Consider the following 19,667-nt stretch of genomic DNA (forward strand, 5'->3'; position numbering starts at 1 on the left):
AAAATCTCAACTTTCAAAAGTATAACCTGGACATTAATGCACAAGAGTGTCAAAAACATGGATATTGACACAGGAAAGTGTAGACAACCTGGATGTTAACAGACAAAGTGTCAAAAATATGAAGATTAATAACTTGGATATTAATACACTAAAATCGCACAAACTTGAATATTAATGCACGAAACTGTAACTAACCTGGATATTAACACAGAAAAGTCTTGACCGCTTGATATCAACAGACAAAAGTGTTGGTAACCTGAAAATGTAGGAAACTGTGAAAAACCTCAACTTTAATGCACAAAAGCATCCACAGCCTGGACATTAATGCATGAAAGTGTTGAAAACCAGACTATTATTGGAAGGAAACTATAAATAATCAAGATGTTAACAGACAAAAACATCAAAATACAAAAAACAGGAAAAAACCTGTACATGTCTATTGAGTCAGCTCATTTAAAGAAACCAAAGATGCTTTGGTTGAGTGTTTCTCATTAATGACGGTCTGGAGCTGCTGTCAGGTCTTTGTTTATTTCCTGCTGACACGCATAAACTCTGAGTTCACGGGTTTAATTATGGCCTGACGTCATGTAACACACATGGAGCAGTCAACATATCTCTGCTGACCTCCTGTCACAAGCACAACTCTCAGTTTATGACTTTCATTTGTGGTCTGACGTCATGTCGAGCACACTGAGCTGTGAAGTCCCTCCGCTCAGACCGTTTCCTCGGTCATTGTTCGCTGAGCTGCACTTTTTTAACATCAGACTTTTGGCTCAAGTTTCAGCACAGAAACAAACTTCGGTTCCAGGAAGCGAAAACAAACTTTCGTGCAGCAGTTTAAGTCCTTGCAGAGGTCGGCGTGTTATCTTTAAACTGCACGGAGGAAATCACCAGTTTGAGACGCCGGAAAAACACCACGAGCCACATTCATTCAGCTGTGAAGAAATGGCATCAGCTTCCCAGTGTTTGAATAACTTAAAACTCCTTATATTAAATAGGTATGGACTGATATTGAGGAGGAAAGTGGCCTGTCGTCTAAAACTATCATTTTTCTGGGCAATTCTTGTGTTTTTTTGTACAACATCTGAATCGCCTTAGAGAAGTGCCAATTAATTTTCCAACAGTTTTGGACAAAATTTTGACATCCTGGGAAAAATCTGATTAATTTTAACAAACTTTTGTTGTTTCTGGCAATTTATGAGTACTTTTGAAAAACTTTCAAGTCATTTTGAAGAAGTTCCAAATAGTTCTGAGCAAATTTTCGTCATTTTGAGTTTTTTGGTCAAACATCTGCGTCACCTTGGAGAAGTTTTGGACATAATTTTGACATTCTGGGAAAAAAAATGCATTAATTTTAGACAAAATTTTGTCATTTTGGGCAATTTTTGAGTAATTTTCAAAAGCTTTCAAGTCATTTTGCAGAAGCTCCAAATTGTTTAGAACAAAGCTGAGTAGTTTTGGAAATAATTTTGACATTTAAGTAACCGCCCCAGAAAACAGGACGGTACAAGGAAGCAAGGAGAGGAGGGTTTCGTCGATATTATTTTTGACTCAATCCGCTCACTGAAGTTGGACGCTTTTTACAAACCAAACTGGACCAGCTGATGACCAGTTTGGGGTCCAGACTGGTCAACTGGACTCCTGAAGATCAGAACCTTCAGTTTTTGTGGAAAACTCCTTCATGAAGTGATTTCTGTCGACACAGTAAACGATGTTTGTTTGTGAGCTGGAGTGCTGAAGCTGCACAACCACAGAAAGCAGATGTGTCATTATCACAAACACTCTTCCTCCTCCTCTTCCTCCTCAGCTCTGGCGTCAGGCCTCATTTTGTGGCCGGCCGAGGACTCTGGGAGTTTTTTTCTTTAATGCGGCGACCGCAGAGGACGGAGGGGAAACCGAGCCACAATTTTTTAAAAAAAGAAAGAAAGCAGCTTAATAAGAGCGAGAGAAAACGAAGAGGATGAATCAGAAAACAGATAATTAAAGACAGAAACTTCTAATGTGGGAATAAAGAGAAATAAGACAATAAAATCCAAAATAAAGCTGCTGTCTGACATTTATTTCTAATCCCATCAATCCAAAGTTTACTTAAAAGCTTTAAAGCCTGCTTCTTATTTTCCATCAGTTCCTCAGACTGATGGGTTTTTCACTTTGTTTCTAGCAGTTGGCTGTGCTTGTGCGTTCAGGAACACAACAGTTTAGATGAAATAAATCTGAACAAATGCGTGGGAAGGTCTTATATTAACTTAACATCTCTGTCCACGTGTTGCATCACTTCCTGTCGTGTCTAGTTTTTGATTTTAAGCTGCTGATCCTGAAGGACTCAGAACTTTGTTGGTGTTCATGAACACACCACAGTTTTATCCTTATATGGTGATTATTTTACAAATATTCCAGGTTTTTAACATTCCTTCACATTTAGAGAAGTAGAATGAACCAGTGGCACATATAAGTCTGTCTCTAGATGCATAAAATTCTAATAAATGCGTATAAAACAGCTAAAAACAACCAGTTTACACGCAGCAATAATCACCACAAACCACAACTGCAGCATGTTTCAAGCTGACTTTCATTAACTAAAACTTTCTTTCATCTGTTTTTCCACCGAAACTGACAATAAAATACTTTAAAGCCTAGCCCTACTGTTTAACTTCTACTTTTATAGAGTTCTTCTGTAAAACGCAAACACCAAAGTGCCAATAATGTAGATACTAATACAGAAAAGTGTTGGTAGTCTGGATATTAATGCACCAAAACATCAAAACCTGGATATTAAACTACAACACTGCCAATAACTTGAATATTCACACATATAAGTCTTTATAACCTGGATATTGACGCACTCAGATGTTGATAATCTGGATATTATTACAGAAAAGTGTTGGTAATCTGAATATTAACGTACCAAAACACTGAAACCTTGGGTATTAAAGTGCAAAACCGCCGATAATCTGAATATTTATACACAAAAGTGTCAATAGCCTGGATACTAAGGCAAGAAAGGATCAATAACCTGGATATTAATGCACAAAAGTGTCATAAATAGAGAAATTAATGCAAAAAAAACCTGACAATAACCTAAACAGTAACTTCTATGAATGTCAATAACCTGGATATTAACACACAAAAATGGCAAAAACCTGGATATAAACAGCCAAAACTGTCAATAACCTGGATAATAACACATTAAAATGGTAATAATCTGGATACTAATACAGAAAAATATTGGTAATGTGAATATTAATGCACCAGAACACCAAAATTTTGGATATTAACGTACAAAATTGTCAAAATCGAGGATGTTAACCCACCAAAGTATCAATAGCCTGAATATTAATCTACAAAGTGTAAAAATCCTGGATTTTAAGACACAAAACGCAGCGATAATCACCACAAATCCCAACTGCAGCATGTCTGAAGTTGACTTTCATGAACCAAAACCTTCTATTTCCATCCATTTCGACAGTAAAAACACTAAACCTACTGTTATCATTTAACAGAGCTGACAGAGGATGAGTTCTTCTTGTTTTTGTGCTTATCTCCGACTCTTCCTTCTCCAGATGCCTTTCATTTACTTTTCTCTTTCAGTTAATGCCGGTAACAGCAGCCTTCGCTTCGTCTGACTGTTTCATTTCGTTCTGACACCTCAGCTGGGTTTTATTATGTCACTTTTCCTCTCAGGGTTTTAGCCTCTAAGTAAACAAACGGCCCCTGACCCCAGGTGACCCCAGTGACCCCAGGTGACCCCAGTGACCCCAGGTGACCCCGCAACCCCCAAACCCGAACACCCGAGTGGAGGCCAAACCAAAGGCTGGAGGCCGACGTCTGTTTCTCATCCTCCCACGGAGAGAGTGGGCTCTTTAACGGAGTGATGAACAGCAGCTGACTGTGTGGCATCTCAGATATGCTGCTAAACTAAACTGAAGGACGAAGACGAGGAGGAGGAGGGTTAGATAAGGAGAGAAAAGAGGGAGCGTGGAAAAGAATGTAAAGAATGCTTGCTACGAAACAAAAGCATCAATAACCTCAATATTAACGCACAAATGTGTCAATGACAGGGATATGGAGGTATAAACATGTTTTTAAACTCGATATTAACACACAAAAGTGTTGATAAAGTGGACATCAACACACTGAAATGTCAATAAACGGAATAGTATTGCTCATAAGTGACTGGATATTAATGGACAAAAGTGTCAACAACATGGATATCAGCACAAAGGAGTGTCAATAAACTGAATAATAGTGGACATCAGTGTCAATAAATTGGATATTAATTGACACGTGTGCCAAAAAATTGGATATTAATGGAAATAAGTGTCAATAAACTGGATATCAATGGGCAAAAGTGTCAATAAACTGGATATCAATGGGCCAAAGTGTCAATAAACTGGATATCAATGGGCCAAAGTGTCAATAAACTGGATATTTATGGGCAAAAGTGTCAATAAAGTGGATACTTATGGGCAAAAGTGTCAATAAAGTGGATACTAATGGGCAAAAGTGTCAATAAAGTGGATATTAATGGACAAAAGTGTCAATAAATTGGATATTAATGGGCAAAAGTGTCAATAAAGTGGATATTAATGGGCAAAAGTGTCAATAAACTGGATATTGATGGACAAAAGTGTCAATAAAGTGGATATTAATGGGCAAAAGTGTCAATAAACTGGATATTTATGGGCAAAAGTGCCAATAAAGTGGATATTTATGGGCAAAAGTGTCAATAAACTGGATATTAATGGACAAAAGTGTCAATAAACTGGATATTAATGGATATAAGTGTCATTAACCTGGATATAAAATCATGAAAGCGCTAAGAGACTTGATAGTAAGGCATAAAATCATCAATAACCTAGATCTAAACACTAAAATGTCAATAATCTGGATATTATTGCAGTAACGTGTACAAAATATAAATATTAATGCACTAAAACCATAAAATCCCAGATATTACTGCAGAAAGTGCCGATAAACTGGATATTTATTCACCAAAGCATCCAGCTTGTGCATATTAAGGGACCAGAGTGTCAATAACCTGAATTTTAGGACACAAAAATGTTGGTAATGTGGATATTGATGCATGAAAACATCTAAATCCTTGATATTAACACACCAAAGTGGCAAAATCCTGGATATTAAGACACAAAACAGTCAATAACGCTTAAATAAACCAACTCTGACATGGCATAACCAGAGAGGCAGGCAGAACTAAGAACATTAGCAACAGCTCCATGCAAGCTAGAGAACCAGGAAACGGGTCTGGAAGGTGTAGGTAGCATTTACACACATTTATTCTGAAGGTTTCCCACCAAATTATTCCATTTAGAAACACGTTTCTGGTCCAGCAGAGGAAGATACAACATGTTTATCTTCCTCTAACCCAAACTGTAACCAGCAGCTTTTGTTGACTGAACCACAGACGGGAAGTCCTGAGCTTTGTACGCCCACCATCCACCCCGACCAAAAGACTCTGAACAGAATCCTGTCACAGATTACCTTCTTCACCGCAATGTTGTCGAGTACAGCTCAGCAGCATGTGGAATTACCTTCTGTTCTCACAGATCCGACAACGAAAACTCCTCATTTCATCGTTTAAACACTTGTAGGACGAACAAAGGGACCGTTATGTTTCTGCTGAAGTAGCAGGAATTGGAAATCCACCTCCAGAACCACATGTTCACCGCTGCAGCAACACAACAATAAACACATCTGAACGACCACTAATCCAAGCTTCTCGTCAGTCCTTACACAGAGTGACCTCAACAACTGTTTAGCACCAGACAGAAACTCAAACTCTAACCTTGTTCTTACCTCTAACAGCATAAAAATGAGAATCCTGAAAGTCTTGGTGAAAGGTGTAAATAATCCTAATATTAATGTGCCAAAGTGTCAAAAACCTGGACGTCATTAGATCAAAACATCAAACCTGTGAGTATTAACATAAAAATGGCAATAGCCGACATATCAATGCATAGCAGTGTCAAAAACCTGGATATTAATTAACCGAAACATCCATAACATTAAATTGATGCCAAGTCGTGCCAATACGTGCCAGAATACTAATGCAGTAAAACATCAAACTTCTGGATAGCAACGCACAAAAGTATCAATAACAGGGATATTAATGGACACAAACGTCAATAAACTGGATATTAATGGACACAAACGTCAATAAACTGGATATTCATGGACATTAGTGTCAAAAAAATGGATATAAACAGACAAAAGTTCCAATAAACTCGATATTAACGGTGGACCAAAACAGTGGACCAAAACATCAATAACCTTAAATCTGATGTACAAAAGTCTCAATAAACTGTATATTAATGAATCAACACATCTAACTCCTGGATAATAACGCATAAACATGTCAAATACCTGGATAGTATTGCACAAAAGCATCAATGACCTGAATATTTAGACATGAAAACATCAAATTTTTGAACAAAAGGAACCAAAATCTCAATAATCCTAATTTTGATGTACAAAAGTGTGAATAACCTGGTAAAGCTAACACGTCTTCCATCAAGTCAACTTCAGGATCAATGTTCTGCATCGATCCTATAACGGTATTTTTATACAGTATTTGTAAAAAACCTGTTTCTCAGCATTTATTCTGACACTTGAGTCTTGTCCTAAAATGTTCCGTCCAGCAGTCGACTACAGACTCTGCTGATCTGTTCTTGGATGTCCGCTCATGTCACGTCGTTGAAGTGATGAAATCTGTGTCCAAACCTCCGGAACAGTTTCCAATCTTTCATCAGGACCAATCAGCAGCCAAAGCTGTGCTGTTTCAGGTGAGTCTGATCCACAGGTGGAAACTGGAAGCTCAGACTGAACTGGAACACATCAGCAGCGCTGTCTGGACTCAGTCTGAGCCTCCGTCCAACATAAACACTGATATATGCTCAGTGGAGGGTGTGGAGGTCGCTTATCTCCTTAATTCTAACAGCCATTAAATCTTGAGACATATGAGTCTGTTTTCGCACATTTACAGTTGTATCCCGTGATTTCAGTTTCTACTATCAGCAGAGGTGACAAGAGTCAGAAATAAATCAGAAGAACTGAAATGTTTAAGATCATTTAAGGACTTCTGAGGTCGATTTGTTTCACTGGGAAGGAACAGGACACTGAAAAGATTATCCTTTCATTTAGGCAGAAAATCCAAGAAAGTTCAAACGTTTTAACACTCAGCACCCACTTAGTTAAAGATTGTACAAAATCAGCTGTGAAAAATGTCAACAACAAGGATATTAACAAAACTGTCAAAAAAACGAATATGAACGCCTTTAAGTGTCAATAAACTGGATATTAATGGACAAAAATGTAAATAAACTGGATATTAATGGACAAAAATGTAAATAAACTGGATATTGATGGACAAAAATGTAAATAAACTGGATATTAATGGACAAACATGTAAATAAACTGGATATTGATGGACAAAAATGTAAATAAACTGGATATTAATGGACAAAAATGTAAATAAACTGGATATTGATGGACAAAAATGTTAATAAACTGGATATTAATGGACAAAAATGTAAATAAACTGGATATTGATGGACAAAAATGTTAATAAACTGGATATTAATGGACAAACATGTAAATAAACTGGATATTAATGGACAAAAATGTAAATAAACTGGATATTAATGGACAAAAATGTAAATAAACTGGATATTAATGGACAAAAATGTTAATAAACTGGATATTAATGGACAAACATGTTAATAAACTGGATATTAATGGACAAACATGTTAATAAACTGGATATTAACAGACAAAAATGTAAATAAACTGGATATTGATGGACATAAGTGCCCATTAACAAGACATTAACAGACAAAATTGTCAATATACTGGATATTATTGCATTTAAGTGTCAATAAATTACATATTAATGGATAAAAGTGTCAAACTGGATATTAAGAGACCTGTGTCAATAAATTGGATATTAATGGACATAAGTGTCAATATACCAGATATTAACACACAAAAGTGTTCATCAATTTGATATTCACACACAAAAGCATCAAAAACCTCAATATTAATGCATGAAAGTATCTAAAACCTGGATATCAACATATGAAAATGGCAGTAACATGGAAATTAACCAACAAAGGTATGAATTATCTGGATATTAATGCACCAAAACATGAAATTTCTGGATAATAATGCACAAAATTACCAAAAACCTGGACACTAACAAACCAAAGATTCAATACGTATTTATACATAAAAATCTCAATAATATAAATATGACCACACAAAAACCTAGAGATTAATGCACCAAAACATCCACAACCTGGATATTAACACATGATTAAGACATAAAAGTGTTAATACTCTGGATATAAACACCACTAGTTGAGCTTAACCTGGATTCCCAGCGGCTCTTGGGTAAAACCTGAAATCCAGACGTCTCTCAGAGCTCGTTTATTAAAATTACACAAGTTTCTAAATTAAAGTGTTCAAACCGTGCAGAACGCTGTGAAATTACAACGTATTTAGTTTCCTCTGGAGCGCGATGAGAGCAGCAGACCACCCTGCAGACGCTAAATAACAGCCGCTGGAAACTGGAAAACGTACCTGAGAGCTAAACGCTGATGTGATTGATGTGCTGTAATCATCCAACTATCACTGTGTTTCATATCAAAGAGCTGCAGTCCACCCTGAAGACATCCAACTCCTAAACATGTGGACTTCACATTTCAGCCTGCAGGCTGTCTGATTCAAGCAGCAACACCAGGATTTAACTTTATATAGAAATAGAACACACAGAAACTACATGTAACATCCAGAGAGCAGGAAATAAACCCTCTGAATGACACCTCTCTGCTCCGACTGAGGACCAAAAGCATGCTGGTGACCTTAAGTGAGGAAACGAGCACTTGGTGTAGCAATAACACAAACCCTGCTACTACAAAGACACATCTGCTGTACACAAGTCAAGAGTACTTCATCAGGGGAACTACAACTTAAGAGGTACTTTCAGTCGACTCCTGGATTTATTTAGGCTACGACTTTTTACAAGACCCACTTGTAGAGAGACAGAACTGGACCCCCTGAACCACAGAATAAGATGCACTTTCTTTTTATAAAATGACACCATCTGTAAGTCAGAAACTAGAAGGTCCAGTCAGTGTTGAATCAATTACTGGAGACGAAAGAACACCCAAGGAACTCTGTGAAAAAGTTGTTGAAAAGAATAAAATATAGGGTGGATGCAAGAAAAATTCCAAGTCACTGAATAATCCTTGGAGGCCACCAAGACTCCAATGACTCCTCTGAAGGAGTTCCATCTTCAGACTGTTCATCCAACAACTGTTGTCTGTTCTTCACCAGTCAAAGCTTCATGGAGACAAAGAGAAAGACTCTAATGGAAAAAGCTCCAATTAAATCTGGACTAGAGTTCACCAGAAGACATGTGGAGACTCTGAAGACACCTGGAAGAAGGTTCTTTGGTTTGAGGAGTCCAGGATGGAGCTTTATGACCATCAGACTAGATGATATGTTTGATGGACACCAAACACTGAACATCACCACAAGCACACCATCAACACTGTGAAGCATGGTGGTGGCAGCATCATGATGTGAAGCATGGTGGTGGCAGCATCATGATGTGAAGCATGGTGGTGGCAGCATCATGACGTAAAGCATGGCGGAGGCAGCATCATGATGTTCCTCAGCAGCAGATCCTGAAGGCTTGTCAAGGCAGAAGGTAAATGAATGCAGCAAAGTCTGGAGAAATCCTGGAGGAGAAGGATTTAATAATAAAAACGTTTCCTTGGTAACTACAGAAATGTGTGAGGTCGTCCACAGTAAAATGTTGTTTCCTCCTTCAAAGGTTTCAGGTTTAAAGTCGCCACTCTGAGGAATCAGTTTCATCTCTGAACGTCGTCATGACTACACACGTGTTCAGCTGTCAGAGTGACATCATCAGGTCAAAGTCTAAACCCTAAATCATAGGAAGAGAAATATGAGGACACTCTGGAGAGTTATCGCCTCCACCAATCAGCTCGCAGCTTCCAGACATCTGCTGGACCCGACCTCCGACCTTCTGGATATGAAATGCCAACACTTCATTTTATCCTGTCAAACAGCCGTGTGAAGCCTTGTCATAATTAGCATGAATTCTGGAGTTTGGGAGGGTCAAAGGGAGGACTGACAGATCTGAAGGAATTTAGAGAAAACAACAAGATAGAAAGAGAAAAAAGAAAGGAAAGATGAACGGATGGAGGGAAAGAAACAATAAAATAGAGAAAGCAAGAAAGAACAAAGAAGAAGGAAGGAAGGAAGAGAGTTATCGCATTTTTATAAACACTGTCAAAATTATGTGGAAAACAGTAAAAATACACTAAAACAGTGAAATATTGTTTATGATGAATGTTAAAAACTGTAAAAAAAAAATGATATAAAAAAGAAATATCAACAAAGAAATCTTTCAGCTGATGTAAATACAGTAAAATGATAAAATGTTATGCTAAAATTTTGTCAAAGATTGAATGGAAGAACTGGTTTTGCAGTAGACATAATATGCAGATTTTTTATATTTTTCATGTAAATCAACATTTTTTGTGATTTAAGTGTAAATTAACAACACAGGAAAAATCTCCATAATAACAGTTAAAAATATTAACTTATGTTTTTCATTTTTTTTTATAAAATACATATTTTCAAAAAAGATGTTTGATAATTTAAATATAGTAAAACTGTAATTTTACAAATTCCTATTTGTAAAATTGTAGATTTTTGATGTAGGTGTTATTTAAAGTTGTGGGCTCTTAACGGTAAACATGCAAATGAATGTTTTTTTCTTCTGGTGGCAGCACCATGATGAAGCATGGTGGTGGCAGCATCATGATTTGAAGCACGGCGGAGGCAGCATCATGATGAAGCACAGCGGAGGCAGCATCATGATGTGAAGCACGGTGGTGGCAGCATCATGATGTGAAGCACGGTGGTGGCAGCATCATGATGTGAAGCACGGTGGAGGCAGCATCATGATGAAGCACAGCGGAGGCAGCATCATGATGTGAAGCACGGTGGTGGCAGCATCATGATTGAAGCATGGTGGTGGCAGCATCATGATTGAAGCATGGTGGTGGCAGCATCATGATTTGAAGCACGGCGGAGGCAGCATCATGATGAAGCACAGCGGAGGCAGCATCATGATGTGAAGCACGGTGGTGGCAGCATCATGATGTGAAGCACGGTGGAGGCAGCATCATGATGAAGCACAGCGGAGGCAGCATCATGATGTGAAGCACGGTGGTGGCAGCATCATGATTGAAGCATGGTGGTGGCAGCATCATGATTGAAGCATGGTGGTGGCAGCATCATGATGTGAAGCACGGTGGAGGCAGCATCATGATAAAGCACGGTGGTGGCAGCATCATGATGTGAAGCATGGTGGTGGCAGCATCATGATTGAAGCATGGTGGTAGCAGCATCATGATGTGAAGCATGGCGGAGGCAGCATCATGATGAAGCACAGCGGAGGCAGCATCATGATGTGAAGCACGGTGGAGGCAGCATCATGATGTGAAGCACGGTGGAGGCAGCATCATGATGATGAAGCACAGCGGAGGCAGCATCATGATTGAAGCATGGTGGTGGCAGCATCATGATTGAAGCATGGTGGTGGCAGCATCATGATGTGAAGCACGGTGGAGGCAGCATCATGATAAAGCACGGTGGTGGCAGCATCATGATGTGAAGCATGGTGGAGGCAGCATCATGATGTGAAGCACGGTGGTGGCAGCATCATGATGTGAAGCATGGTGGAGGCAGCATCATGATGCGAAGCACGGTGGTGGCAGCATCATGATTGAAGCACGGTGGTGGCAGCATCATGATGTGAAGCATGGTGGTGGCAGCATCATGATGTGAAGCACGGTGGTGGCAGCATCATGATTGAAGCACGGTGGTGGCAGCATCATGATGTGAAGCATGGTGGTGGCAGCATCATGATGTGAAGCACGGTGGTGGCAGCATCATGATTGAAGCACAGCGGAGGCAGCATCATGATGTGAAGCACGGTGGTGGCAGCATCATGATGTGAAGCACGGTGGAGGCAGCATCATGATGTGAAGCACGGTGGAGGCAGCATCATGATGTGAAGCACGGTGGAGGCAGCATCATGATGTGAAGCACGGTGGTGGCAGCATCATGATGTGAAGCACGGTGGAGGCAGCATCATGATGTGAAGCACGGTGGTGGCAGCATCATGATGTGAAGCACGGTGGAGGCAGCATCATGATGCGAAGCACGGTGGTGGCAGCATCATGATTGAAGCACGGTGGTGGCAGCATCATGATGTGAAGCATGGTGGTGGCAGCATCATGATGTGAAGCATGGTGGTGGCAGCATCATGATGTGAAGCATGGTGGTGGCAGCATCATGATGTGAAGCATGGTGGTGGCAGCATCATGACATTGTGATGCTTAAATGAATGCTAGTGTTGAGCTTTTTGAAACTGTTTTAAACTTTTTTGAATATTTTATTGTTATTTTACAGACTTTTCCCAAATTTGTTAAATTATGGATAATATCTAGTAAAACCGAAGAAAAGGAGAGTTTAGAACACCAATAAAAATGCAAATTTTGCTTGTTCATTTTAAGATTTATTGTATTTTCATTTGTTCTGCTGCACATCTTGTCAGTTTTAGTTGTGACATTTCAGTCTATATTGCCTGGGAGGAACACGGCTTAGAACTGGTCTCAGATCAGTGTCACGTCTCTATTTTTAACCAGAGTTTGATTCATCGTTCATTCATCGTTTCATGTCTGTGAACATCTGAACAAACTGGAGGTTTAAAGGAACATATTTAATCCATTTAGCGACTGGCTGACAAAGCGGCGAACACGCTGTGGCTGGATTCCTACTGTAGCTCGGCGCTGCATGCTGTCATGGCTGAACTATGCAGCTGATGCAGCCTCTCTGGGCTTGTTATGTCTGAGCATCTGGTTCTGAGTGAGTCACTGCCAGCGAGGGGCTTTTCTAGATTCTCTCCTTTCTGGGACAAAGAGGCAGCGACTGAAACCAGGTCAGTGGATTTACTCAAACTCTGCTCGACCCTGAGAAAGTAACAGAAACTGGGAGGAGGTGAGGGAGGTCTGAGAGCTGTAATTACCTCGTTTTGGACTAATTTACCTCGTTAGTCGAAATCTAGTTTACTACACACTGTGAGAAATAACAGTTTAAACTTGTTTTTAAAAAAACTAAAAAAATTATTTACTGTTATTTTACAGATTTTCACAGTTGAATTTATCTATAGATATAATCTAGTAAAACCACAGTAAAAACATATTAATTTACATGTTACTTAAAAAAACAACACATACCAGATATGTTTGCTGGACACCAAACACTGAACATCATCACAGACACACCACTTCTACTGTTTAGCATGGTGGTGGTAGCATCATGACGTGAAGCACGGTGGTGGCAGCATCATGACGTGAAGCACGGTGGTGGCAGCATCATGACGTGAAGCACGGTGGAGGCAGCATCATGACGTGAAGCACGGTGGAGGCAGCATCATGACGTGAAGCACGGTGGAGGCAGCATCATGATGTGAAGCACGGTGGAGGCAGCATCATGATGTGAAGCATGGTGGTGGCAGCATCATGACGTGAAGCACGGTGAAGGCAGCATCATGACGTGAAGCATGGTGGTGGCAGCATCATGACGTGAAGCACGGTGAAGGCAGCATCATGATGTTAAGCACGGTGGTGGCAGCATCATGACGTGAAGCACGGTGAAGGCAGCATCATGACGTGAAGCATGGTGGTGGCAGCATCATGACGTGAAGCACGGTGGAGGCAGCATCATGACGTGAAGCACGGTGGTGGCAGCATCATGACGTGAAGCACGGTGGAGGCAGCATCATGATGTGAAGCACGGTGGAGGCAGCATCATGACGTTAAGCACGGTGGTGGAAGCATCATGATGTTAAGCACGGTGGTGGAAGCATCATGATGTTAAGCACGGTGGTGGAAGCATCATGACGTGAAGCATGGTGGTGGAAGCATCATGACGTGAAGCACATTTTACAGATATTTGCGGTATTTATTTTGAAGACAAAATATGGATCTTAAGGATCGACAAGTAATCTTTAACAGACATTTTTAAATTATTTCCTGCTTTGTTAAATGACATAAATGGTTTAGTATTTTTTTTCAAAGTATATACATGTTCACTGTGGAAAGAAAGGCCAAACCTGTAAAAAAATATATATTCACATCAAAAAAATCTGTATTATTGTGAAATCAAGTTTTCAGACATTTACTGTTATTTTTAACATTTCTACAGTCTGGAACTTTACAAGATTGCACCATTTTTGCAGATTTTCACAGTTTAACAGATTTTTGTTTTTACAGTGTAGATAGACTCTCTCTCTCTCTGTGTGTCTGAGTCATTCTGCTGCTCGCTCGCCCTCCTACATTATTTCCCATGAGAACCGGAGCAGGAAGCCTGGACGGAACGAAAACTGTGTTCATGACATTGTTGGTCTGGGTGTGTGTGTGTGTGTGTGTGTGTGTGTGTGTGTGTGTGTGTGTGTGTGTGTGTGTGTGTGTTGGAGTCGACACAAAGAGAGTGAAGTGTGAAAACAGTGTGTGTGTGTGAGATATTTTAACAGCTTCCTCTCCAGCCTCTCAGACCACCTCTCCCCACTAACACACACTAAAATCCTTCAAGTCATTTAAGAAAAAAAACATACTAAGGAGTGATTTCAGTCCCAGATGTTGACTGATTGATTTCTACAGCCCATACTGATTGATTTTTGATCGGCTGATGTTCATGTTTATGAAAAACTTTCGAGTTGAAACACCTCATTTAGATGATATGAGCTCATAAAAGGCTGCTTTAAGGCGTCATCCAGCCCAAAGATATAACTACAGGTCTCTTACTGCACCTTGTATTCGGTATTCTTCAATAATACAGACAAACTAAAGCAAATGACATTATTTAAATGAGTACATATTTAACTTCTGGTGTTGCTGCTGACCTGGCCATGTCCAACATGAAGCGCTCTGATTGTTTTTCTGTTGCTTTGAGTGTCTTCATCGTCATTTTGTGGTTTGATATACACAGTAGCAAATGTAATTCTTCATAATTTAGGATGTTTTGTTGTTATTTTCTGTGAGAATTGTGAGAAATACAAAGAAGGACATTAGGTGACGTGGTTTAAAAGTCGAAGTAGTTGGGGTGATTGGACGGGTCAACAAAACATTTGACAGGAGTCTTCTGATTGTTTCCCATTTAAAGCAACACCAAAAGCTTGTTTAGCTGAAAAATCAAAAGTTTAACAGTTTTAACTCTTTAAAACCAGTAGGGCTGCAACTAACGACGCCTCGAGTAATCATCTGAGCACGATACGTCATCAAAAGCAGAAGTGTGTGTGCAATGCAACAGAAACCACCTTCCGACCGGAACACGAACGGACATCGGCGCTGCATCGTGCATGTATTATGTATGCACGATGCAGCGTGGACGTCCGTGTTTAGATACAGCTGTATAGTAAATGCTGATGTGTTTACGATAGATCGCGGATGTCCGCGCTGCATCGTGCATACATAATACATCCACGATGCCGCGCCGATGTCCGTTCGTGTTCCGCGCTCTGGTCGGACGCTGATTTCTGTTGCATTGCGCGCTCACTTCCGCTTTTGATGGCGCATCGTGCTGAGATGATTACTCGAGGCGTCGTTAGTTGCAGTCCTAAAAACCAAACAAAGCAAACTATTTACGATATGAAGCACGGTGGTGGCAGCATCATGATGTGAAGCACGGGGGTGGTATCATGATGGTGGTGGTTAAAGTGGAATCTGGTTGGTGGCAGTAGTTCGGTGTCGACATTTAATTGTGACAAACTGCTCCATCATGAAACCAGAAAACCCAGCGGAGGAGTTCTGGCGGGTTCACGTCTGGAAATTGTCTCCTCAGGCCGACAGACGGAGATCAGCTGCAGAGTGGAAACATCCAGAGCAAGGCAGCGGCAGTGCCAGAGCCGCGGGTTTGATTCCCACCACGATAGTTCCACGAGTTCAGGAGAAAAAAAAAGTGCTCCGTTGGGGCTTTTTGTGGGGCGAAAGCAGCTGTTGAGCTCATATGACTGAACCAGATTCCTCGGGTTTTACAGCAGGAATGCTGAGTGATATTCCAGCCCTAGTCAGTTTCTGCTGTTTGAGCAGCTTCATGTTCAGATCTGGTGTTTCTACCGTTTGTATCGTCAGAGTTTCTGCAGCAGTGTTTCTGACTTATGTGCGTTTTTTTGTTGTTGGTTTAGATTGAAAATAAATCATTCATGATGTACATCTCAATAGCAACACATGAAAATAATTGCAACAACTGTTTTTGCGAATTGTTCAACTCTTTAACAGTCTTTTACTCTTTTAAGATAAAATGATGTTCACATTATTGTATTATTGCACTATCCATTGGGCTGCATTGTTGGTTTCTTAGTGTCTTTGTGTTGCCAGTGTAAGGTACAGTAGCAAAACACACACAAGGCAGCAACAAACAAGCAATTCACTGAGAGGAGTGGCATTTCAACCCTGCTTACGTCCTGTACGGTGGTGGCAGCATCATGATATGAAGCATGCGCATATATATACTTAGGCTACATGCATATGTCCTGTACATTCAGCAGAATTGACAATACTTTTAAACCAAAAACCCTCATTACGTATCTTCCTTCTGTGCTGCAGCTCAACTCCTGTTGTCTTCATTGTATTATAAAAGTGAACAACAACAAACCCAAACTTCTAAAAGTCCTCCAAAGATGATCAGACCTCAGACTAAACTCTGTTTTCCTCATGTTTCTACACACTTCACCTCCAAAAAAAGCTCCTGAAGAGACATCAACACCAAATTTAGTGACAGAATCCATCGAACAAACCAGCAGCTTCTAGATTCAGAGTTTAACCGCTTTTGACCGCCTTTTAAGAAGCATAAAGTTTCCCGTCTGAGCAGGGTTGTGGTTATCTTCATGAACCTGAGCTGGCCAGCTTACCTGTTGAACTCGTAGATGTCCTCGATGTTGCAGAACAAAGTGCTGACCTGCTCCGGCTTCAGAGGCAGGGCGCCGCAGTCGATGATGCAGCCCAGGTAGTCCTGTGGAAACAACACGGAAGATCAGTTTCACAGCGGGTTTCCTCAGCAGGAGTTTGACTCATTAGAAATGGTTAAAAAAAAAAAAAAGTAGGAAAAGCACCTGTTGAAGATGTCTGTGTGTAGTTCCAAGGTGCTAGCATGTTGCTGAACTGCTAATAAGATCAGAATAATGAACTAAAAGTAGATATTTTTGTTTGTTTTTTACTAAATAGCTCAGCAGCAGGAGTGTGGAGGTCATGAACGTGAGGTTTAATTCCAGCTAAGTAAAAGGAGAATCTGCACACCTGGTCCAGGTTTTATCACCTGCAGCTCCAGGTGAGATCCATCAGCTGATGAGGCTCAGAAATCACAGCAAAGCCAAAAAAAAAAAATTAACTAGAGATCTCATCTTATTCAGGACTTTTTGTTTAACCTTTTGACATTTATCTGCTTCTATCCTTATGTTTTCTCTGTTTTTTCAAACACAGTGGTATCAGCCTTTTTCTGATTTTGAGTGTGATTTTTTTAATCTTTCACTACAACTTGACTGTTTTAATTTGCTTTTTTTAAATAAAAAAAATTCTGATGATTTAATGACGCGTGAAGCAATTGCTAATGTGGAAATTGAAAAACACAACAAATAATGTTTAATTTGTCCTTTTAAAACTTAAAGAGACCGTGGATGTCAGAAATTCCCAACGTTACTCACTCGAAATTAAAATAAATAAAAAAGAGATGGAAAGAATTCCACCTGGAAGTAATCAGAATTATTAACGGGATTATTAAAGTGAATTATTTCTCTGGCAGTGGGGTCTTTTACTGCAGATATTAATAATACAACAGGTTTTTCTCCTTCAGTTCAGCTCAGGGTCAAACAGAACCAGAGGAGCTGATGCGATTTTCCGATTAACCTGCTCATAAATACAGTTGAGTAATCTGATTACTGCCGTGTCTTATCTGTGTTTTACAGTCCGAGGAGCCGGTCGGATGTAATGGGAACTTTAACAAATTAAATCTGTCATTAAACTTGTCGGCTGAGGTCATTTCCTGTCGCAGTCGGTATTTAGATTATAGAGAAATGGGAGAAAACTGTCCTGAAAAGCACCACAAAGATGCACTAAAGCAGGAAAAACTGTCAAAGGAAAGAAGAATATTTGGACTAAAAGTGAAGAAAAAATTCTACATTTATAGAAATTGTTTCTATTCTGCAACTGATGACAAATTTAACTGTATTTAAATCAGCATAAACATCTTTGATTTTGAAATTATTTTTAATTTGTTTTGTATCTTAACGACAGAAAAGCAGCTGAACTACCACCACAGGGCTCGTCCGGGATTTGAACCTGGGACCTCTCGCACCCTAAGCAAGAATCATACCCCTAGACCAACGAGCCACAATTTCTTATGTTATTATTGTTATTTACATTTTTTTTAGTACTTTTGGCAGAACAAAAAGAGTAGCTTGGACCTAAACCACGGTCTGTAGTTGTTGCTTTTACTGTATTAGTCACTAAGAAAGCAGTTGGGGTGGATGAACAAAACACTCATCAGGAACCTGCTGCCTGTTTCTAATTAGTAGCATCACCCAGGACTTGTGTTCATATTCCATTTGCTCCTATCAAGGGCTCACCTGGGATATGAACCCGGGACCTCTCACACCTGAAGGAAGAATCCTACCCCTAGACCAACAAGCCACAGTTCACTTGCTCTTTATTGTTATTTAAAATTTTTATGCACTGATGGTTCTAGTAAATAGCTCTCAATAGTTAATTAGAATTGTAGAATTCTTTATTTGAACCTTAACAATAATCTTTAGTTATTGTTTTTTCAATATTAATTATATCTGAAGCCAAATGACAGGTGACATTGATAACTCTGAAGTATTTGGGGTAGATGGACGGGCCAACAGAACTCTGGACTTCACTTTTAGAAGTTACTGTTTGTTTTCCAATCAAAACTGATAGTCAACTTGTGTCCTTAATTAAAGGACACAAGTCCATAAAACAATATGGACTGTGGTCTTTGTGGGGTTATGATGCCGAGCCAGCCAGCACATGGATCTGGTGGTGAAATGCATTGACATGGCAGGTAGGATGCTGCATTTCCCAAAGGACATAATGTACCGCTAGTGCAGCACCATCCTAAGTCTTCTTTGAACCGGTAATACTTCTCCTCGCATGTTCAAGGCCCAGATTAAACAAAACATCTCAATTTATAAACAGAAACACATTTTTTTCCGAGCTAGCGGCCCTTCACCGCAATAATTCATAATTGTTCAAGTACCTTTAACCACCAACTAGTACAGATATTAGTATCTTTTTGTAAATCATGATCTTCAGTGGATTTTCTCTCTTTTAGTCATTATGCAAGCAAAGGAGGAAGTCAGGTGACATGGCTATAAAGTCAGAGGTGATTGGATGAGTCAACGAGACAACAGACTGCTTCACTATAGCTTGTACTAATATTGCAAACATCCGCATTAAGGGCTCGTCCAGGATTTGAACCCAGGACCTCTCACACCCAAAGCAAGAACCGCACCCCTAGACCAACATGCTGAAGAC

General features: G+C 39.8%; 1 protein-coding gene and 1 non-coding gene across 2 annotated transcripts in view; both read right to left on the reverse strand.

Moving 5' to 3' along the window:
• plekhg2 (pleckstrin homology domain containing, family G (with RhoGef domain) member 2) overlaps positions 1–19,667 on the reverse strand; it is a 102,371-nt gene that overhangs the window by 36,596 nt on the left and 46,108 nt on the right. Inside the window, exon 4 of the mRNA XM_022210581.2 lies at positions 17,027–17,127. Coding sequence (XP_022066273.2) covers positions 17,027–17,127 — 101 coding nt within the window. The remainder of the gene's footprint in view (positions 1–17,026; positions 17,128–19,667) is intronic.
• Positions 18,429–18,500, reverse strand: trnap-agg (transfer RNA proline (anticodon AGG)). The gene has a single exon. It is a non-coding gene; the product is annotated as a tRNA-Pro (tRNA).

Source organism: Acanthochromis polyacanthus, chromosome 13 (genome assembly GCF_021347895.1).
Source record: "Acanthochromis polyacanthus isolate Apoly-LR-REF ecotype Palm Island chromosome 13, KAUST_Apoly_ChrSc, whole genome shotgun sequence".
Classification (NCBI taxonomy): Eukaryota; Metazoa; Chordata; class Actinopteri; family Pomacentridae; genus Acanthochromis; species Acanthochromis polyacanthus.